The 23,415-nt window shown below is 44.5% G+C and overlaps 1 protein-coding gene across 5 annotated transcripts in view; it reads right to left on the reverse strand.

Moving 5' to 3' along the window:
- Nucleotides 1-413: 413 nt before the first annotated feature.
- tbata (thymus, brain and testes associated) overlaps nucleotides 414-23,415 on the reverse strand; it is a 49,313-nt gene continuing 26,311 nt past the window's right edge. For 4 of the 5 annotated variants that reach the window (XM_041192258.1, XM_041192248.1, XM_041192266.1 and 1 more), the window contains 5 exons: nucleotides 13,810-13,962; nucleotides 11,410-11,491; nucleotides 7,642-7,807; nucleotides 7,006-7,055; nucleotides 2,383-3,042 (listed from right to left, as the gene is read on the reverse strand). In XM_041192258.1, the coding sequence (XP_041048192.1) occupies nucleotides 2,858-3,042; nucleotides 7,006-7,055; nucleotides 7,642-7,807; nucleotides 11,410-11,491; nucleotides 13,810-13,962 (636 nt within the window). In that variant the 3' untranslated portion in view covers nucleotides 2,383-2,857. Of the gene's footprint in view, nucleotides 636-2,382; nucleotides 3,043-7,005; nucleotides 7,056-7,641; nucleotides 7,808-11,409; nucleotides 11,492-13,809; nucleotides 13,963-23,415 lie in introns of those variants that run through there. The other variant, XM_041192274.1, reaches the window with a different exon arrangement.

The raw sequence follows: 23,415 nt of genomic DNA on the forward strand, positions 1-23,415 counted from the left end.
TACTGCCAGAACAACATCAACTGCCTCATGTTCAAAGGCAGAGAAGATTTATTTCATGGCACAATCAGGAAAATGGTTTGAGTAACACGTGAGAATACCATAAGACATAGGAGCAGAAATTAGGCCATTCGGTCCATCGAGTCTGCTCTGCCGTTCAATCATGGCTGATAAGTTTCTCAACCCCATTCTCCCGCCTTCTCCCCGTAACCTTTGAATACACATGAGCAAAAGTGCATTACTATGGTCAGAACAGCAATGACAGGGATGGGTAATAAATGCTGGCCTAGCCAGTGACACCCACATCCCATGGAGGAGTAATTTTAAAAAATTACAATTTACCCAGTTAACTGAGATGTCAATAACAGGCAAGATTAACCCTCTTACAAATTAACATCTGTAAAGAAATGCCAGTATTTACATAAGGCCTTTTACAACCATAGAATGTACCAAAGTGCTTTTGTTAATGTAGGAAATGGAGCAGTCAATTTACACAGAGCAAGCTCCTTAGCACAGCAATGTGCTAATGACCAAATAATCTGTTTTGGTGCTGTTGATAGAGGAGTATTGGTCAGAACACCAGGGATACCTCTCTTGTTCTTCTTCAAAATAGCGACATGGGATTTTTTAACATCCACCTGAGAGGACAGACAGGGCCTTGATTTAATGTCTCATCCAAAAGACAGTATCTCTCTTGGTACCACCTTGGAGTGTCAGCCTACAGTTTGCTCAGATACTGGAGCTGGACTTGAACCTACAGCCTTCTCATTTGGGTATCAGTGGTTCAACTGAGCCACAGTTAACACCAATGCAACCCCTGCTTCAATAGTCACTGCTGAAACACATTTCAAAGTAGATAGTTTATCCATTTACTAACATTAAGCAATTAATGGCTCAAATATAGGATTCAGCACCAGATTTGCGCAGATTGTAGGATAACAAATCATGAAAAAGCTGATTTGCTGCAATTGTTTGTTTTTAACCAATCTCTTCCTCTATGCCAGGGGTCAGCAACCTGTGGCACGTGAAATGATCGTCCATTCTGAGCAGCCAGAACCACAGACCTGACAAACCAGCTTTAAAAAAAGTGCAACTGGAGGGTTCTGATCTTCTTAAAGCCGTTCTGTCAGTGTCAGCGTTAATTTCACGGAGCCGCTGTGCTGCTGCTTCTGCCACTCAGGCAGTTCTGTGGCTCCGAACTCTCCTTTTGAAAAACCCACCAGAAAACTGAAGCTGCCCGAAGGTCAACAGCAGCGCAGCAACTGTCAGGAGAGAGCTCTCTGTGGGGAAAATGGTAGCTGAAATCCCTGCAATTTTAGAGTCAATTGGATGCGTGTGTCTGTGTGTGTGTGTGTGTGTGTGTGTGTGTGTGTGTGTGTGTGTGTGTGTGTGTGTGTGGGTGGTTGGGGGGGGGGGGAGGTTGGAGGGGAGGAGTTGGGGAGAGGTTGAGGGGGGCAGGGTTGCTCAGAGTATCCACATATATGCCACATATTGGAAAACTCAGCAAGGGCAAGGATCTAAACTGGTAAGATTGTGGTAATATATAGAGACCTTATAAACGTTAAAATGTATAACTGGCACACAAAACTTTAAATTAAAGTGAATAAATGAAGACTCAGCACGTCACTTCTAAAAGGTTGCTGACCCCTGCTCTATGCAATATAAGAAATGTTTTTTTTCCCGCAGGGTTTTGGTGTTATTTTTTGTATTCAGTAAACTTCGATGTAATTGGCCATTTTACCAGTCTGCAATATTGATATTAAAGCTGATTTTCATCAATGCAAACCCTTTTTAAATAAAAAAAAAAGTGTTAAGAAATCCAGAAGCCTGGGGTAATGACCTGGGGATATGACAGCTGGGGAATGTAAATTCAATTAACTAAATACACCTGGAAATAAAAAAAAGTTAGTGTTAGTAATGGTGATCATTAAAAACTCAGCTGGTCCTTTATTTAGGGAAGGAAATCGGCCAGCCTTACACAGTCCATACTTACACGGTATGTGACTCCAGACCCAATACAATGGTTGACTCTTAACATGCCGTCTGAAATGGCCTAGCAACCTGCTCAGTTGTCAAGAAGGTGGCTCATCACCACCTCTGCAGGGGCAAGTAGGGATTGACAATAAATGCTGGCCTAGCTAACAACACGCACATTTCTGTGAATGAGGTTTTTGAAAAAGAATGATCCATTGTCACGCTCTCGTCCCAAGAGCAAATTGCTTCAGAAAGGTGAGTGACAAACATTGCTGCCCTGGCCAGCAAGGTATGAATTGTCCCCTTTGGAAATGGGAAACCATAAGGCGGCCAAATTAAAGTTCTCAAGATAAAGGGCATGACAAATCCATTGAAGCAGGTAGTATAATGGCTTCAAGAGAGAATGAGTTTTTTTTTTAAATAAAGGCTGCTGGTGCATCCAAGATTGTAGGATGAGCAATGCTGATTAAAATCCTTAATCCTTTGCTAAGGAATTTGTTAGATGGAATTAAGAATGATGGGCTTGTTGAGCCTTAACTTAGAGCATTCTCTTAAAGATTCTTCAATGTTTAGGTCCGCACTGCACTGTGGTGAGTGAGATGTGACTTAAATGAGATTTTAGGGTTGTGGTCATGGTACAAGGAGGTAGGGATAGTAACTACATTTCTTTATTGTAAAGTTTCAGTCTTGTTACTCTGAAGTTTTCCTTTAAAATTACTGCTTTTTCTCTCAGTGGTAGAATATGCTCGTACAAGTCAATGATTCAGCCCAGCGAAGATGTACAATATAATCTGACACATCAATGCTTCATTTCCATCCAAAAAAATTTACTGATAACTCTGCACGCTCATTTGTTGAAAACTCTTTCAAAGGGTCTGCCTCTGTTTTAAGTTTTACATAGATCAGTCATACTGTGGCACAACTTCCCATCCAATATGGGTGAAGACATCACATTGAATATTCTTGATTGTCCCAGAGTTTTCGGTTTTTTGCAAGTTTTAGACTGTGGATTGTAATGAGCAGAAGGAAGTGGCCTTGTCTCTTCCAGCATTTTGAGATCTCTCCCTCTATCTGAATTATTAAAAGTTGGAATAAATGTGATAAATACATGATAATGTTCTTAATGCAACCCCAGATTTCTAATGCATAAATCATACACACAGGACAGCATGCTCTGAAAGCATCGCACCCTGGTAAGTCTGTGATGTAGGGGAAACACATAGCTTTTATTAAACTTAATGTTTTGAAGAAGGTTGTTGCAATATCTCTGTAGTGTTTTCTGATCATAAACTAGGTGATAGCCCTATTGGCATGACTGAACAGGATAGGGTTCTTTTCAGTAGAAGAGCAAAAACTGAGGGATGACCTGATAGAAGTGTTTAAAATTATGCAAGGGTCTGATAGGATAGGCATAGAAAAAATGTTTCCATTTGTCGGGGAGACTGACACTGGGAGTCATAAATATAAAATAGTCACTAATAAATCCAGTAAGGAGAGTGGTTGTAGAAAGTGGAACTCGCTACCATGTGCAGCAGTTGAGGTGAATAGCAATGTGTTTAGGGGAAAGCTAGATAAGTGCATGAAGAAGAAAGGAATAGAAGGATATGCCGATAGGGTGAGATGCCAAAGGGTGGGAGGAGCCTCCCGTGAAGCAGAAACACCAGATTGGGCCAGTTGGCTCAAATGTAGTGAGGATCTGGAACTCTCTGCCTGAAAAGGTAGTAAAGGCAGAAAGTCTCACCGCATTTAAAAAATACTTGGATGTCTACTTGAAGAACCAGGCCCTGCAGGGCTACAGATCAAGTGCAGGAAGGTGGGAGTGGGCTGGATAGCTCTTCCATTGACTGCATGTCAAGGATGCTATAAGCTGAATAGACTCCTGTGTAGTAAATTTTCTATGTGCTGAATTTCACAGGATAACACATTGCTGGTGGTGCTAAAGAGCAGCGACTAGGACATCCACCCCTCAGTGGGAGAAAGTCCCATTGGCGAGAGCTGTCAGCCAATGTGATGGCCAGCAGCTCTAGCAGTCCCAGCATCGCCAGAACACAGTCATGGGTGGTTCTGGGACTCCAAGCAGACCCGGGGAAGAAGAGCAATGGATCCTGGACTAAGGTAACTCCTGGCTTTTGGGGAGGGAATGCATTGGATACCCTTTGGAGGCAGGGGGGAGGGTGGGAATAGGTTTGGGAGCCCAGGTGGGAAGGCACAAAGGGGGGAGGGATATTATCTTTTTGGGAGGGGATGGGGGAGGTGCCCCCAATGTACACAAGACAGCCCACCAAAAGATGCACCCACCCTTCCCACATTTTCACCTCAGATGATTAAAAGGTGGACTTTCACCCACGCTCACCCGCTTGCCACGCCAATCACATTATGGGACGGATAGCATTTTATTCAAGCCAATTGGCTTATTAACAAGTTCAATTTCCCATTCATGAATTTTTTTTAAATGCCGGCAGGCTACTGATTTCAGCCTCCTCCCACCAGCCATATTATGGGGGCTGGGTTGGGGACGGGTGGGCTGGCCAACCATCAAATATAATGTGAAACCCCCCCCCCACCCCACCACCGTAAACATGTCCAGTGTGGGGGGGCGAGGGCTGTAAAATTCAGCCCTATGATTCTATGTTTCTGTGCTCTACATTCTATGTAGGTAAACTGTTTTTGTGAGATGATACGATGAAGAACGTTGCTGCTTTAGGCAGCATCGAACATGGTGTTCTAGTTCACCACTTGTGGGCGATTAGGATGTCAGATACCCTTATGTTATTGAGTGAACCACAAAGTTTACAGAAGGTAGCCAGTTGACTCACTTGGGGGTGATTGTAATGTAAGCTCTGCAGGCAGGAAACACATGGGGCAGAATTTTCAGTTTGGTGGGCGGGCGTGGTTGGCAGCGCCAGGATCGGCTGGGGAATGGACCGCTGACCGTGATTGGCAACACCCCCCCGAGCGCAATTTAACGCTGGCCGACCAATTAACGGACAGCCAGCGTGAAACGCGCGCTGAAAGTTCTCAGCCCTCAACTGTCGCCGGGTGCGCTTCTGACTTTGGCAAGCGCCCGCCAATCAAGATATGGCGCAAGTGCAGGACGACATTGTGATGCTCGCCCAACATCATAACGCACCATTTTACATTCAGGCGGGTCAGACGTGTGCCCGCATGCCAAGCTAAACATTCTGCCCCATGGGATGAGGTGGAAAGCAGCTCAATATTATTCTCCTTTGACTTCAGTGTAAAACTAGCATTGCACTCGATCTCATCGGTTCCCCAGTGGGCAGATGAGGTTAAAATTGGATCTAATGTCTGCACCAGTTTGCTAGATCAATGAAAACCAACTACATTTAGCCCTATATCTTCCTCTGATCCAAAGCATGCTTCTCTTAACCAATGCAGCGGTCTTAAATACGCTATGTGGCAGAGTATTCTGTGCTCTTAACACCTTCTTGTAATGTTTGTAGGGTTGAAATTCCCTCTCCAAACATCTTCACCTTTCCTTCAGTACCTCTCTCTCTTCCTTTAAGAGGGTCCTTAAAATCTACTTCTTTGACCATGTTTTTGGCCCATATGTCCTAATATTTCCCAAGTGGCTCAGTGTTCAATTTTTGTTTGATAACACTCCTGTGAAGGCCTTGAGACATGATACTATGTCAAAGGCAACATATCAAGTTGTCACTGAGGGTCCCACACAACTGGAGAGGTTGGACTGCCTTTCCTGTCACTGGATTTGGAGGATCTTGTGAAGGCATCACTGGTTGTACTTCTCCAGTGCTTTAAGGTACCTGCTGTAGGTTGTCCAAGTCTCCGTAGCATATTGGGCTGCGGGGATCACTGCTGCCTGGTAAACCATGACCTTTGAGCACCTGGTTCTCAAAAACTCTTTTCCTCGATCAGCTGAAGGCTGAGCTGGCACGTTGGAGTCAATGACGAATTTTGTCACCTATGTCTGCCTTTATTTCAGAATATGGAAAATGGCCCACATTTTCCAGGATCTCGCCATTGATCTTAATTGATGGGGGGAAGAATCAGCAATGACCTGGAGCTCAGTTTCTGCGTGAGCACACATACAATTAAGATCCTCCAAATCTGGCGGCAGGAAAGACAGTCCCACAGCAGCATCCTCTCCCAAGCCAACATACCGAGCATTGAGGCACTAATCACTCAGGACCAGCTCCGCTGAGTGGGACATGTCATCCGTAGCCTGACACCAGACTCACAGATGCTCTACTCGGAACTCGGCCATGGCAGGACATTCCCAGCAGGACAGCAGAAGTACTTTAGGGATATCCTCAAAGCATCCCTGAAGAGGTCAAACATACCCACCAACTCATGGAAAACCCTGGCTTGTGACCAATCAAAATGGAGAAGGCACACTCAGGAAGGCACTTAACATATGCGAGAGACTTCATTGGGAATATGTAGAGGCGAACAGGAGGGAACACTCAAACCCAACCCTTCAAGCCCTGCATGTGGCAGAGTCTGCAAACCACGCGTTGGATTTATCAGCTATCTCAAAATTCATCAAGCAGGAGTGGAAGCAGAGAATCCTCAATCCCAAGGGACTGCCTAAGAAGGAGGAGGATTGTGGAGGTTTGTCAATCAGATGGAGAGTGAATGGAAACCCAGTGACTTCTCTTTATTAACTCCAACGGTCTATAAATCGCAGATCTTCTAAAAACTGTTCCAATATCTGAAAATGGTTTGGTGTCCAGATAGCATATGGGAAAATATTTAGAAACAGAGAATCTTACAGAACAGAGGGAATCCATTTGGCCCCCTGTGTCTGTGCTGGCTCTATGAAAGGTCTATTCAATTATTCCCACTTCCTTGCTCTTTCCCTGTAGCCTTGAAAACTTATTTTCCTACCTGGTAAGTAACCCTTACAACCCTATCGGCTGATGTTTATTAACTAACATTGATCTACTGAGTTGTCTTGCACAATTATACCTAACCTTGAGTAACCCCATATTTTGTTCAATTAATAAAACAGGAGAAAATATTGTTAAACCGAGTGTTTCATAACGTGTGTACCTGGTTCTTTCTCCAAAATAGACTTTAGTTTTTGACATTGACATTGTGACCTGTGAAACCAAAATAACACATTTCAGCTCTAATCATTACAAAGCTATAATAAATTATCATCTGTACTTCCTTCTCATAATCCAGTAAAGCTTGGAACATACAATGGACCTATTCGGGGAGATATGCTTGTAAGATTGGATTTACTACTTATATTCAAATTTTAAGCACGATTAAAATATATTTTATTTTACTGGGCAAGACTGCCCAGAACCTTTTCAAAATAGTGCCATGGGATCTTTCACATCCACCTGAGAGGGCAGGCAGGACATTGGTTTAATGTCTCATCTGTCAAATGGCACTTCAGACAGTGCAGCAATCCTTCAGCACTGCACTATTGAGTGGACTTTACGCTCAAGTCAATGAAGTGGGGCTTGGACCCACTATCTTGTGACATGGGACAAGTATGAGCTAAGGCTAACACGCCTAAGCCATGGTGAGCAAGAGAAGGACTACAGACCGTAACCGGATTCAATCTACAATGACAGGAGTAGAAAAATAATGAAAGCATTTCTCATGTGAACATTACAAGCTATGAAATATAAATGATGTACCACAAAAGGGTCAGGATTAAAGGATGGTACAGACCTGGCACGGCGCATCTCACATGCAGATTTTGCCCGGAACATCTCTGTTTCCATGCTTTCATCTGGCTGACGGGAAGTTAACTTTTCTTTTGTAGTGACACAGTTTGGATGATTGAACTTCATATTGGCCACAGCCAAGCGCAGCAAATCCAGCACCATGTTTTTTTCTAAATTGGGGTGAAACACGGGGCGAGGGAAAACGTAAAAAAGCAAAAATGACCCTTGACATTTTAATTCAACTTTAATTAAAAGGCTGGCCTCAAATCCTCCGGGGAAGAAAGCTGAAAACGGCAATTACATTCCTCCAGCCAGGTATGGAAGATTACAACAACTTGCATTAGTATAGCGCCTTTAATGTAGTGAGACATCCCCCCCGCCCCCCGCAAAGCACTTCACAGGTTTTGTAAGCAACATTAGACACCAAGGGCAGAATTTCACCCACGTCGGACGGGCTCGGTGGGGGGTTGGGTGGGGGTAGTTGGGAAGCCGACTGCTGCCCGCGATCAGAGCCTGAAGGCAGTTTCACGCTCTGGGCCGGTTAAGGCCCACCCAGCGTGAAATGCGCATGGCAGTGCTCAGCGCAGCCTGTGTGGGCAGGTGGTGGAGGGCATGTACGCAAGTGCGCACTTCATAAACTCCCTGAGGCCACACAGAGCTGCTGAGGAGTTGTGGAAGAAAATAATTAAGAAAATAAAGATGTAATGAAACATGTCCCCTCGTGCGACCCTGTCACATGAGCAGGGACTTGTCATCAACTAAATTTTAAAACTTTTATTCTATTTTTATTTGCCTTTTGGAAACCTCATCCTGCCCGTGGATGAGGCTTCCAAAAAAAAATGCAAAGGCTTGACCTTTTTGCCAGCGAAAAATTTAATTAATTAATTGTTTAAGGGCCTTAGCAGGCCTTTTAATTGTCAGTGGGTCTGTTGCTGACTCCGGCGCACACCTGCCGACTGAACTATCACGTGACTGCACATTGATGTCAGCACGTTCAACCACCGTCAACGCGTGTCATTTAACACTCGCCCACTAAGCTAAAAATTTTGCCCCAAGTTACATAGATGATATTAGGATAGATAACCAAAAGCTTGATCAAAGATTAAGGAGCGTCTTAAAGAAAGAAAGAGAGGTAAAGGGTAGGAGAGATTTAAGGAGGAAATTTCAGAGCTTAGTGACTCGGCAGCTGAAGGCATGACTGCCAATAATGGAGTGATTATAGTTGGGGATACTCAAGAGACCAGAATTAGATGACCAGTAAAATGTCCAGAAGTGCTGCATGGGGAGTGTAATCGGACTTTTACACCAAGTCAAAGCAGGAAATATTAGGGCAAATGACCAAAAGCTTGGTCAAGGAGGTAGGTTTTTTAGTAGCATCTTGAAGGAGGAGGAGGAGAGGTGGGAAGGGAATTACAGAGTTTAGATCCCAGACAGATGTAGGCAAGGCCGCAAACAGTAGGACGAAGGACTGCTTTATCCTGGATGCTGTCAAGATTCTTGTGTGTGCTGGACCCATCTAGGCAAGTAGAGAGTATTTCATCACATGCCTGGAAGGGGAGAAAATTAGGGAGAAGGTGGGGGAATTATCAAAGAAAGGAAAAGAGCCAGGAGACAGATGTTGAATTAAGACGAACAATTGAAACCTATGGATAGTGAGGTCTATCTGACAATCATTTTATTTTTAAAAGTGGCACCCAGAGTTTCTGCAAACTAACCACCCATCTTCCACCAAAGTTACAGCAGGAAATCAGAAGATCCACCAAAGAAATCCTACCTTCTGTTGCCTTATTGTTACAATTATTAGCTTTATAACATTATCATATTTTGGGAATGTGTCTTTAAATTTAGGGTAAATGAAGGGGATCATGTGTCTTGTTCTGTAGTCTGCCTGACAGTGGTTTGATTGCTAAGGATCAAAGGAAGAGTCAGATTGTTTTACTGAGAAGAAGGTGCAAGATATTTATGCTCAGAGACAATGGCAGCATGCTCTGAGTTTTCATTGAGTAGACTCTGAGTCTTCCAAAATCCCAGAAAGGTGTTGTAGGTATTGGGTTGTAATCAGCTGTGCTGTGAACTGTCAATTTACTTTAAAGATGAAAGGAAGTTGGGGTCAGAAGATAGCTAATTATCATTTCTACCTGGATATAAGTTTAATGTGTTTCACATTGCTATGGAGAAGAAAGCAGGGGAAGCCATTTTTGAGGTCTGGTTACAGGCTTCCCTACAAATAGATGAATCTCAAACAGATGGCAGTCCTGTGTGGTCGGTGTAGAGAAAAGGCTGCCGGGCTTTGCGAGCTTTCACGGCTGGATGGGGGAGGGAGACGCTCCCTAGTCAAAGAGACGCATCCTGCAGCCGGGACATTTGTCCTTCTCCTTAATTTTGTCCCCTTCCAGGCATGTGATGAAATGCTCTCCACTTGTTGCTGTATATATATATACATATTGTATGCAATTCTGGTCACCACATTACCAGAAGGATATGGAGACATTGGAGAGGGTGCAGAAGAGATTTACCATGATGCTGCCTGGTCTGGAGGTTATTAGCTATGAGGAGAGGTTGGAGAAACTCGGATTGTTCTCACTAGGGCGACGGAGATTGAGAGGCAACTTGACAGAAGTTTACAAAATTATGAGTGGCATGGACAGAGTAGATCGTCAGAAGCTTTTTCCCAGGGTGGAAGAGTCAATTACTAGGGGACGTAGATTTAAGGTGAGAGGAGAAAACTATAGAGGAGATGTGCGGGGCAAGTTTTTTACGCAGAGGGTAGTGAGTGTCTGGAATTCGCTGCCAGAGGAGGTGGTGGAAGCAGGTACGATAGTGGTGTTTAAGAGGCAGCTTGACAAATACATGAATAGGATGGGAATAGAGGGATACAGACCCCGCAAAATGTTTTAGTTGACAGGCAATATGGTCGGCGCATTGGAGGGCCAAAGGGCCTGTTCCTGTGCTGTACTTTTCTTTGTTCTTTGTTCTTTGTCTAGATGGGTCCAGCTCACTCAAGAATCTTGACACCATCTAAGATAAAGCAGTTCTTCATCTTATTGTTTGTGGCCATGTCTTCATCTGTCTGGGACCTAAACTCTGAAATTCCTTCCTCAAAACTTTCCACCTCTCCTCCTCCTTCAAGACGCTATTAAAAAACCTACGTCGTTAATAAAGCTCTTGGTCACTTGCCCTAATATTTGCTGCTTTGACTTGGTGTATAAGTCTGATTACACTCCCATGCAGTGGTGAATCTGTGGAACACTATTCTCCAGTGAGTGGTGGAGGGAAGATTATTGAATATTTTTAAGGCAAAGATAAATTCTTGACTAATGTGGAAATCAAAGGGTATTGGAGGTTGGCAAGATAGTGGCGTTGAGGCCACAATCAGATCAGCCATGATCTTATTGAATGGCAGAGCAGGCTTGAGGGGTTGAATGGCCTACTCCTGCTCCTACTTCGTACGTACATATATATAAAACTGGAAGTTAGAATTTCTTTTTGAAAGTCATCGGCCTGCACAGAGATTGTAACATTATATCTAAAAAGTGAAGCCATAAAATACCCTATGTGCGCACCATCCCGAACTTTGTGTCACCCCTTCCTTCAGCTCAAAGGTGAACTGAGCCGGCTGTAAGTTCACCTGGACGGTGAGCGTGAGTAAGGGTGTTTTTCAAAGTAAACTCATAGGAAACGTGGCAGCCAATTTACATACAGCAAAATCCCACAAAAATGTAATGGGTTGAGAAGTTTATGTCATGTAATGATCTGGGGCTACTTCACTAACCTTTCGGTCCTGTTATGAGTAACCACTGCTGTACAGCTCGGAATGAATCGGTCTGTAAGATCTGAGACAGTAGCTCCAGGACCTGTGAAGGGCAGCACATCGCACAGCTTTAACTGTAACTGTGACTAGAAAGGTGTACACTTTACACTCATACATTTCTCCTCCACAAGCCTTAATTTGTTACTGGGTGGGAAGGGCTTGGCGATAGGGACAATGATAATACAGTGCAGTGGAAGGGAGCATACATATTCATGTCCACTAACAACACCGTTTGAGGGGATCATATAGCCAGGTTAGATACAAGAAAATGTTTTGTGTTTCTTTCCAACTTCTCCATCTCCCTTTGCATTTCTCTTTTCCAATCATAACTGGGAAATCAGAATAAATTTCTAAATTTAAAATGGGTTTGGTGATCCTCTTGAACCAGGCAAGTTATGCCTTTTTAAAGCTCTGGTGAAGCCACAACGAGGGTATTGTGCCCAATTCTGATGACCACACTTTTGGAAAGGGTCCTTGAGAGGGTGTAAAGGACATTTACCAGAATGGTTCCAGGGATGGGGGATTTTAGCTACAAGGTGAGGTTGAAGAAGCTGGGTTTGTTCTCCTCGGAACAAAGGAGATTGAGGGGAGACTTGATAGAGGTGCAGAAAATTGTGACGGGTTTAGATAAAGTAGACAAAGAAAAGCTGTTCCCCTTAGCTGATGGCACAAGGACTAGGAGATAGGATTCAAGGTTTGGGGCAAGAGATGCAGGGGGATGTGAGGGAGAGTTTTTATATGGTGATGACCTGGAACACGTTGTTTATGAGGGTGGTGGAGGCAGAGCTAATCAATGATTTCAAGAGGAAATTGAGGAAAATAATCTTGCAAGACAGGAAAATGGGACTGACTGCATAGCTCTACAGAGAGCTAGCATGGACTCAATGGGCCAAATGGCCTCCTTCTCTGCTGTAAAGACTCTATGACCTAAACTCTCATCATCATCATCCATCTGACTGGGAGAGAGGTCACTGTAGAACTGCCCTTCTTATTTCAAAACTGAAGAATTAGATAGACAGTGACACAAAGCCCAGTTGGTCAGCAAGATGTTTTACTGGTCACTGGAGTTTGGGGATCCTAGTTACTACTCGGGCAAGATTTTACATCCCATGGGCTGGCGCACACCTGATCTGATTGGGCGTAAAATAGTGCGTAATGATGTCGGGCAAGTGTCCCGACGCCATCGCGCACTCGTGCGGTATTTTGGTTGACAAGTGTGCACGAGAGTCGGCAGCGCACCCGCCGACAATTAAGAGACCCGTTAAAGCCATTAATCAATTCATTTAAACATATTTTTCGCTGCCCGTCCAACCTGACTGCATAGCTCTACAGAGAGCTAGCATGGACTCAATGGGCCAAATGGCCTCCAGGTGGCTTTTTGATTTTTTTTTAGCAAACCTCATCCACAGGCGGACTGAGGTTTCCACAATTAAATAAAAAAATAAAGATAAATTTTTGGGCAGAATTTTTATTCTGTTCGTGTTATTGTGAGTCAGCCGCCATGCCAGGACATTTTTTTTTTCAGGTTTTAAAAGTCTTTAATCTGTGATGTTAAAGCTGTTCAGCTCCCCGAGGGAGATCTCTGCCTTTGGGGAGCTTTCAGCGCTCGGTTCTCCCCCCCCACTACGGCATGCGCTGCCTTTTACACTCGTACCCCTCCCGTCCCCATGCCCAGCAGCGCTGGCCGGCTGTTAACTGGCCATCCAGCGTGAAATCGCGGTCGGGGGCCGATCCCGGGCGGTGGGTCGTTTCCCGGACACTCCCGGGCTCACCCACCCAACGGCCCAAAAATCCTGCCCCCGGTGTGTCCGTGTAGGACTGATACAGGATGAGGAAGATAATGGATTGAGTTTGACACGGCCTGTCTCAAATATTCAATTTCACTGCACACTGAAGGTGCAGACTAACACAAATGGTGATACTCTGTTACCATAACAACAACTGGCATTTATATAGCGCTTCTCACATCCACCTGAGAGGCAGGTGGGGCCGCGGATTTTTCTTTTACTCGTCCATAGGGTCCGGGTCAAAAAGTTGTGGATTCAAGTCCAACTTACCTGAAACTTGAGTACCTAATCCAGGCTGAGACTCCCAGTGCCAGTGCTGACAGAGCACTGCACTGTCAAAGGTGACTTCTTTCAGATGAGATATTACTAACGTCCTTTAGGGAAGGAAATCCGCTGCCCTTACTTGGTCTGGCCGACATGTGACTCCAGGCCCACAGCAATGTGGTTGACTCTTAGTTGCCCTCTGAACAAGGGGCAGTTAGGGCCGGGCAATAAATGCTGGCCCAGCCAGCGACACCCACATCCTGTGGAGTCTTGGCAAACAAACCATGTAACATATTCTGGAACTACTCACAAGAAGTTCATGTTCAGCCATTGTCAGGACCAGTCCCACACATCCAGAACGCGAGCTTGGTCTAGAGGAAGACCGGAAGGTGGGCCTTTTCGGAAAATGGCACAGGTTCCCACTCTCACCAGAATATTGAATTCCCGACTTTGTATTCTCCTCCTATTTTAAAAAAAGACATAATTTAAAAACAGTCTGATTTTTTTTTTCTTACGTAATGATGTGTCAACTTAGTCACGCTCTAGCAATGCAGAAATGTTACAGAACGGTTAAATCTTCTGCTACTTGGGCCAAGCACAAAATAAAGATTTATCAATGTGTTATACTGGTTATGGACCGGAGGGAGATTAGTTTAAACAGCCCTGATTTCTCCTCTCACTACCCATCCGTAAACAGAAAGAGGTTTTTGATTTCCCCCCCTTTATAAGTGGTGGCATGTTTTCCCCAACCCTTCATAGAAACAGAGACTAGGAGCAGGAGTAGGCCATTCAGCCCTTCGAGCCTGCCCCACCATTCAATGTGATCACGGCTGATCCTCCATCTCCATGTTATATATTCCTGCTTTCTCTCCATACCCCTTGATGCCCCTAATATCCAAAAAATTATCAATTTCTTTCTTGAATATACTCAGTGACCCGGCCTCCACAGCCTCTGTGGTAGAGAATTCCACAGCTTGACCACCCTCTGAGTGAAGAAATTTTTCTTCATCTCAGCCCTAAATGACCTGCCCCGTATCCTGAGACTGTGGCCCCTGGTTCCAGACTCCCTAACCAGGGGAAACATCCACCCTGCATCTAATCTGTCTAGCCCTGTTAGAATTTTATACGTTTCAATCAGATCCCCTCACATTCTTCTAAACTCTAATGAATACAAGCCCTACCCACTGAATACAGCTTGGAGTGATCCAATCCTCTATTAATAACCCCACAGCAAACTCGAGTTGGTTTATTTTGCGCGCACACACAAAATGTGGGAAGAGGTTTTGCAACATAAAACTATAAGACGAAGGAGCAGAAGTAGGCCATTCGGCCCATTGAGTCTGCTCTGCCATTCAATGAGCTCATGGCTGATCTGATATTCCTCAACTCCACTCTCCTGCCTTTTCCCCATAATCCTTGATTCCCTTACTGATTAAAAATCTATCTCAGCCTTGAATATACTTAATGACCCAGCCTCTACAGCCCTCTGCAGTAAAGAATTCCACAGATTCACTACCCACTAAGAGAATAAATTCCTCCTCATCTCTGTTTTAAATCGACGACCCCTTACTCTGAGATTATGCCCTCTGGTCCTAGACTTTCCAACAAGGGGAAACAACCTCTCAGCATCTACCCTGTCAAGCCCCCTAAGAATCTTATATGTTTCAATAAGGTCGCCTCTAATTCTTCCAAACTCCAAAGATTACAGGCCCAACATCATCTCATAAGAAAATCCCTTCTTCCCCAGAATCAACCTAGTGAACCTTCTCTGGACTGCCTCCAATGCCAGTATATCTTCACTTAGGTAAGGGGACCAAAACTGTTCACAGGATTCTAGGTGTGTGGTCTAACTAGTGCCTTGTATAGTTTTCCTATTTCTATACTTCCATATTTTCATACTACATTCCCCTTGAAATAAAGGCCAACATTCCATTTGCCTTCCCTATTACCTGCTGAACTTGTATGTTAGCTTTTTGGGATTCATGCACAAGGACCCCCAAACCCCTCTGTGCTGCAGCTTTCTGCAGTCTTTCTCCATTTAAATAATATTCAGCTCCTCTATTCTTCCTGCCAAAGTGCAAAACCTCACATTTTCACACATTATATCCCATTTGCCACTTTTTTGCCCATTAACTTAACCTGTCTATATCCCTCTGTTGACTCCTTGTGTCATCCTCACCACTTGCCTTTCCACCTATTTTGTGTCATTCTCAAACTTGGCAAAAGTACATTCACTTCCCTCATCTAAGTTATTAATACATATTTTATATAATTGAGGCCCCAGTACTTATCCCTGTGGCACTCCACTAGTTACAGGTTGCCATCCTGAAAATGCCCCCCTTATCCCAACTCTCTCTTCTATTAGTTAGCAAATCCTCTATCCATACTAATATACTGCCCCCAACACCATGGGCTTATATCTTATTAAGTAGCCTCATGTGCGGTACCTTATCAAATGCCTTTTGGAAATCCAAATATATTACATTACTGGTTTCCTTTTATCTATCCTATTTACCTCCTCAAAGAATTCTAATAAATTTGTCAGACATGATTTCCCCTTCATGAAGACATGCTGAATCTGCTTGATTAGATTATGTACCTCTAAATGCTTTGCTTTTACATCCTTTATAATAGACTAACTTTTTCCCAATGATAGATGTCAAGCTAACTGGCCTATTGTTACCTATTTTTTGTCTCCCTCCCTTTTTGGATAATGGTGCTAAATAGACAGTTTTCCAATCCTCTGGGACTTTTCCAGAATCTAAGAATTCTTGGAAGATTACAACCAGTGCATCTACTATCTCTGTAGCTACTTCCTTTAATATCCTAGGATGCAACCCATCAGGTCCAGATGACTTATCGGCCTTTAGCCCCATTAGTTTCCCTAGTACTTTTTCTCTAATGATAGTTATTGTATTTATTTCCTCCCCCCACTTTTTCCCCCTTGATTATTTAGTATTGGAATGCTATTAGTGTCTTCTACTGTGAAGACTGAAGCAAAGTATTTAGTCAACTCCTTTGCTATTTCCTGGTTCCCCATCATTATTTCCCCAGCCTCATTCTTTAAGGGGCCTATGTTCACTTTGGTCTCTCTCTTCCTTTTACCCTCAAAGTTTAGTTTCTCCTTTTTTATTATTTTTTGGTCATCTTTTGTTGGTTTTTAGAACTTTCCCAATCCCCTGGCTTACCACTAATCTTTGCCACATTGTATGTCCTTTTTTTAAATTTGATGTTATCCTTAACTTCCTTGGTTAACCATGGTTGCTTTATCCCTTTCCTTGAATTCCTCACCAGGATATATCTTTGTTATGAATCATGAACTATTTTCTTAAATGTCTGCCTTTGCCTATCAACTGTTTATTTCTGCTAACAACCTATCCCAGTCCCCTCCAGCCAACTCTGCCCTCATTCCTTTGTAATTACCCTTAGTTAAGCTTAGCACAGTTGTTTCTGACCCAAGTTTCTCACTCTCAAACTGAATGCTAAATTCTACTATGTTATGGTCACTGTTTCCTAGGGGATCTTTCACTCTGAGATCATTTATTAAACCTGCCACATTACAGATTACCAGATCCAAAATAGCCTGATCCCTGTTTGGATCCACTTTGTATTGTTCTAGGAAACTGTCCCAAAAACACTCTATGAATTATTTCTTGTAGCTACTTCTGCCAGTTTTATTTTTCCATCCCCTTTTGCATTCATATAATAAAACAGGGATAAGGGAAAGAAAGAGGTACAGGGCAAGGCAATGATAAAATAAGAATTATTGTTTCACGTGAGTCCAGAATCAAAAGTCTAGTGGTATATTCCTTCAGAGGTTAGCAGGCTGAAGCTGTTGCAGGGTGATTCAGCTTTCCAGAAGCAAGGATTTCCATGATGGGAGAAGGCACATAGAGATGAATTAGTCTTGAAGGCACAGATACAGAAGTTCCAATGTTCCAGTTCACAGTGTGGATGAGGGTCAGGCACTTCACCTGGACAGATCTCTTTCTGCTGCTACCTGTTGGATGATAAAATGGTAGACTGCCTGGGTTCAGTTCCACATGGCAATATTACAGGTTCTAGCAGCTTGGGGGAGGTCATGTGACATACTTCCCACTTCTTCTCCTGGGTGTTGGACAGAGAATGTAATATTCCAGGTCTGGGATCTTGAGGTGTTTAACAGATGAGTCAGGGTTCCTTTTGTCCTTTGCAGATACACCGTCTCCATTGGTCAGAGCTGTGCCTTAGAAATGTTAAGGGGGTTTAAGTATTTCGTTGGAATTTGATTGTCAGCAACACAGAGAACATTAGCACCTCTGCAAAGGTAACGAGGTTCCTGCTGGTTTCTGAAGGTTAGAAATTCCTCTGGTATGCGTCACAGCTAGTCAGAGAAAAGCCATTGTCCATTTAAAAAATAATAAAAAAAACAATTTTATAGAGTAGCCAGGTTGACGTAGATATATATCTTTCCCTTCCTCTCTCCTGGCTGAGACACGCTTCCCCCGTTGGAGAAAAATGAAACGAATTCCATTACATTTCATTTTTTTTTTAACGTGGTCTTAGGGAAGGAAGAATACAAACATACGAGCATAGGAACTAGGAGCAAGAGTAGGCCACTCGGCCCCTCGAGCCTGCCCTGCCATTCAATAAGATCATGGCTGATTTGAATGCAACCTCGACCCCACAGTCCTGCCTAACCCTGATAACTTTCCACCCCCTTGTTAATCAAGAATTTATCCAGCTCTGCCTTAAAAATATTCAAAGACTCTGCTTCCACCACCTTTTGAGGAAGAGAGTTCCAAAGACTCACAATCCTCAGAGAAAAAAATTCTACTCATCTCTGTGTCAAATGAGCGACCCCTTATTTTTAAACAGTGACCCCTAGTTCTAGATTCTCCCACAAGAGGAAGGAAGTGTAGGCATTCCCTCATTCACACTGGCACATCAGACACACATTTAGCAGGGGAAAGGGCAGTGCCCTGCTACATTTTTGTTTAGTGGTTTAAACCCATGACAAGGGTCTGCAAGAACATGGTCCGGTCCTGGGCTTTAGGGAGGTTTAGGTGACTTGGGAAGATTTGAAATTCATCTGCCTGGCGAAGTTTATTCAGTGCTGGAGCTCTGACTTCCCTCTGTTGGGGGTCAGGCATTCTAACCTCCTGATTAAGTATCTTCGAAAGGATCTGGGGGTTTTATAGGGTGCTTAGCACTCAGGGGGTGAGTGATGGTCAAGCTGTTCTGGGTGATCCACAGGGGAGTGCTGGACATCTCACTCTGTGGATGCCAGGCTCTGGGATCATAGGACTTAGCTGCTCTTGTCCAGCCTCGCTCCAACCTGTCCACTTTGGTAACCTGTGTGCTCACCTGTTTGGACCCAGAGACAGGGGTCAGGTTGAGGGTCAGGAGAGTGGGGGGGTTTTAAAGGGACCTTGACCTTTTAGGGGATTCTGGTTCAGAGTCAGGAGAGTTCCAGTTTCCAGTGTTAGCAACTATTGGTTGGCGCAGCAGCAGGCGGGCAGTTGGCCCCTGAACTTGGGCCCGTCTTTCTGGGTGGAGATGACAGGAAGATGGCCTCCTGGCAGGAGCCTTTCCTGCGTCCATATTGGATATGGCTACAGGGCTGTAGCCTTGTCTGGGGGTGGGGGTGGGGGGGGTGGTTTATGGATCATTTTAAAGGGGACGGTTAACTCTGTCCAGTCCTCATGCAATTCCAGCTAATGGTGGGTGAGCTTGGGGTCCACTCTGGTTGGGGTTCCTCTGCTGGTCAGTTGTGTGATAGGTTCAGGGTCTTTTGGGACACTACTGCCCTCTGGGATGGTCAGTTCTCACTGTGCCTCTGGGTGGCTTATCAACTATGTGTGGCGTCACTCTGTCAGGGTCCAATTTGGGAACTTCTCTGTTCCACATTTAAATTTGCTGTAAAGAGATCAGTGAAATGAATCACTGGTTTCCTGGCCAGGGTCTTTGCCTTTGGAGGGGGCACTTTCCTAACATCTTCCACGTCCTCTGAAACCACCATTGCCCTCGACTGGAAGTGCAGATCCAGTTACCCTCCCTGGGTGAGGCATCTGCCTTATCTGCATATTGGTTGGAAACTCCCTTTGTCCCTATTTAATCCTGGAAAAGTGGCTTCTGGCAGACATGCTTCAGGAAGTCCCTAACCTTTTCCTTTCTGGGCTTAATAACTAGTTCTTTTTCAGGCTCTTCAGCAACATGGGGCATGCCCCCCCCTCATGATTTCTTTCCCTCCTTTAGGACTTCTCTGGTCCCTACTTAATTTGGTCTGGGCCCCTTTTCTTTCGCTGGCTGGCACCCGGCTGCCAGTCAAATCAGTTCCCAAGGAGGAAATCGGTTCCTGCTACTGGTAGCTTAGGGACAATCCCTGCTGTAACAGGGCCTGAAACAAGGTCACGCGCTAGGTGGACCTTATGGAGGTGGGGGTGGCGGCAAACACAGGCCTTCCTCCCACTCCACTGATAAGGGCTCTGGCCTTCAGAGAGGATTCTGGGGGCAGGTTTCGGTTTCCCTCTAACATTAAGGACCGAGTGGCCCCTGTGTCTCGGGGCAGTACCACAGACTTGCTCAAATTTTGGGCTGGGTAGGGGTACACCATTCCTGAAAGGACAGGCTCCTGGAAGCTGTCTGGGGGTCTATCCAGCTCAGACACACAGAGTGCCATGCCCTCCGATGGGCAAGTTTCTGTAGCGAGTGGCACTACCCATCGGGGCCTCCTTTGGGAGACTCCTCATGTGAAGCCCTCCTAGGCCAACTAACTTGCCTCGCAGTCTCCAGCATCCGGGCCTGGAAAGACCTATTTTGTTGCAACGGGAACACACCGGCCTCCGGGAATTCTCCTTTCGGATTGTAGGGGTGGGGGGGTTCTCGCACGCTCTTTCGTGTTTTCTTTTCTGGGTGGGTGGTGGGGGGGAGTCTTTCCTATCCAGATCATCCTGTTTCTCTTTCCAATGCTCATGGGGACAGTTTGTAACGGGTCTGCCTGAGATTACAGGCCTACAGGTGAGGTCATAGCTGTCCATTGTGACTGCTGCAACCCTGGCTGTGGAGGATTCTCCGCCCCTCTAAGTGTATTCACAGGATGGAGGGTAGGCAATTTTGAATTCCTCCAACAGTACCAGCCCCCTCATAGGTGTCTGGGATTTTTAGGGATCGTACCCATTGGTCGAACGTGATTTGTTTCAGCTGTTGAAACTCGATGTAGGCTTGGGGTTGGCTTGTTACGAGCGTTCCGGAATTGCTGGTGATAGACCTCTGGGGCTAACTCGTAGGCGCTTAGGATGGCAGGCTCACAATTCAGGGACACGTTCGGGAGGCAGTGTGGAGCAGACTTCTTGGGCTCTCCCTGAACAGCTGCCCTTGAATTAAAAAATGTCCAGATCTCCGAGGGCCATTTTAGCCGTCCTGCTATTTTCTCGAAGGTGGTTAAAAAGTGACTCCACATCGTTCTTTTCAAGCTTGGGAAGGAATCTCGCATATTTGAGGGCCTCAGAGAGTGGTTCTGGGTTAGTGGGACAGGGAATGCTGCTCAGGAGAGAGAGATTTTCCCTTGCAGGGCTAGTTGTCTGCACTCTCCCTCCCTTTGAGCTGCTGGCTCTATTTCCAATTTTTGGAACTGGAATTCACTTTCCTTCTCCTGATCTTCCCTCTCGCTGTCTCTCTCTCTCTCTCACTCTCTCTCTCCCTTTCCCTCTCTTGAAATTCTAGCTGCAATTTAAGCTTTTCCAGCTTGAAATTGGCTAGGGGAGGGGGGTTCGGAGTCATGATTGATCTCTACATCAAACTGCTGAACTGGTAATGTCAGATCCAGACTTTCTACCAACATCAGGGTTAGTCCGTTTCTTTTAGTCTTCTGGGCAATTTGAACCGTTCTCTCCCTTGTTACAGCTTCCAATTGATCTGCGCTAAGGGCTGCCAAAGATTCCCTGTTTAAATTCTCTACTGAACAAATATTTGAGCAACAAACATTGCCATTTTCTTAGTTAAAAGCAAAAAAAAACCTGCGGATGCTGGAAATCCAAAATAAAAACAAAAAATACCTGGAAAAACTCAGCAGGTCTGACAGCATCTGCAGAGAGGAGGAACACAGAAACCATTTTCTTAGTGTTAGGGTAAGGAATTTTCTCTGGTAAGTTACTTGTATTAAAATTAGTTCCAGCCACCAAATTTTCCCTCTTTGGCTTCCAATTGGTTTCTTTTATCCCTAATTTGGCTCATCTCTTAACTTGGACTCTGGTCAAATTCAAACTGGTTTTCCCGGACTTAAGTTCCCCATTCCTGTTATGGACCGGAGGGGGATTAGTTTAAAAAGCCCTGATTTCTCCCCTCACTACCCGTCCGTAAAGAGAAAGGTGGTTTTTTGATTTCTGATTTCCCCCTTTATAAGTGGTGGCGTGTCTTCCCCAACCCTTCAGTTTGGAGTGATCTAATCCTCTATTAATAACCCCAGGGCAAACTCGAGATAGGGTAAAAATAAGAGGTAAAAACAAAAAACCTGCGGATGCTGGAAATCCAAAACAAAAACAGAATTACCTGGAAAAACTCAGCAGGTCTGGCAGCATCGGCGGAGAAGAAAAGAGTTGACGTTTCAAGTCCTCATGACCCATCATGACCCTTCAACAGAACTTCAGTTCTGTCGAAGGGTCATGAGGCCTTGAAATGTCAACTCTTTTCTTCTCCGCCGATGCTGCCAGACCTGCTGAGTTTTTCCAGGTAATTCTGTTTTTGTTTTAAAAATCAGAGGGTTGGTTTATTTTGCACACACACAAAATGCAGGAAAGGGGTTTTGCAATGTCCGCCCCTTTTTGCACTTACACAATAAACGAGGGATAAGGGGAAGAAAGGGCTACAGGGCAAGGCAATGATAAAAATAAGAGTTATGGTTCCAGGTGAGTCCAGAATCCAGAATCAAAAGTCCAGTGGTGCATTCCTTCAGAGATTAGCCGGCTGAAGTTGTTGTAGGGCAGACCGACTTTCCAGAAGCGAAGACTTCCATGATGGGAAAGGCACGTAGAGACAAATTAGTCTTGAAGGCTCAGATACAGAAGTTCCAATGTTCCAGTTCACAGTGTGGATGAGAACCAGGCACTTCACCTGGACTGAGCTCTTTCTGCTGCTACCTGTTGGATGATAAAATGGTAGACTGCCTGGGTTCAGTTCCACATGGCAATATTACAGGTTCTAGCTGCTTGGGGAAGGTCATGTGACTTACCTCCCACTTCTTCTCCTGGGTGTTGGACAGAGGATGTATTTTCCCAGCTCTGGAATCTTGAGGTGTTTAATAGAGGAGTCAGGGTCCCTTTAGTCCTTTGCGTGTATCCCGTCTCTGGTGGTCAGAAGTCTGCCTTAGGTATGTAAAAGGGGTTGGTGTATTTCTTTAGAATTTGATTGTCAGCAGCACAGAGAGCATTAGCATCTCTTTAAAGATAATGAGGTCCCTGCTGGTTTCTGAAGGTTAGAAATTCCTCTGGTATGAGACATAGCTAGTCAGGGAAAACCCTTTGTCCATTTAAAAAATAATAAAATAATAATTTTATAGAATAGTCTGGTTGACGTAGATATATATATTTTCCTTCCTGTCTTCTGGATGGGACAAATTCCAAATTGATAGTCCTGCCTAATTATTAATGATCTCTTTTGTGCTATGATTAGGAGCACTAACAGATCGATCCCACCCTTCAGATTTCTTGGTACTCAATTAGGTCATGGCTGACCTTTGATGCATATTAGCAACATAAAAGCATAGGAAGCCTTTCAGCCCTTTGAGCCCAGTTTCTTCATTCAATAAGATCATGGGCTAACCACCTTCACCCATATCACTTTGTACCTTTGGTGAACAGCAATGTTTCAATCCCAGATTTAAAATTAATAATTTATTTAGCAACAACTGTGCCTGGTGGAAGAGAGTTCTAAAATTCCA

This window comes from Carcharodon carcharias, chromosome 1, assembly GCF_017639515.1.
Source record: "Carcharodon carcharias isolate sCarCar2 chromosome 1, sCarCar2.pri, whole genome shotgun sequence".
Lineage (NCBI taxonomy): Eukaryota > Metazoa > Chordata > Chondrichthyes > Lamniformes > Lamnidae > Carcharodon > Carcharodon carcharias.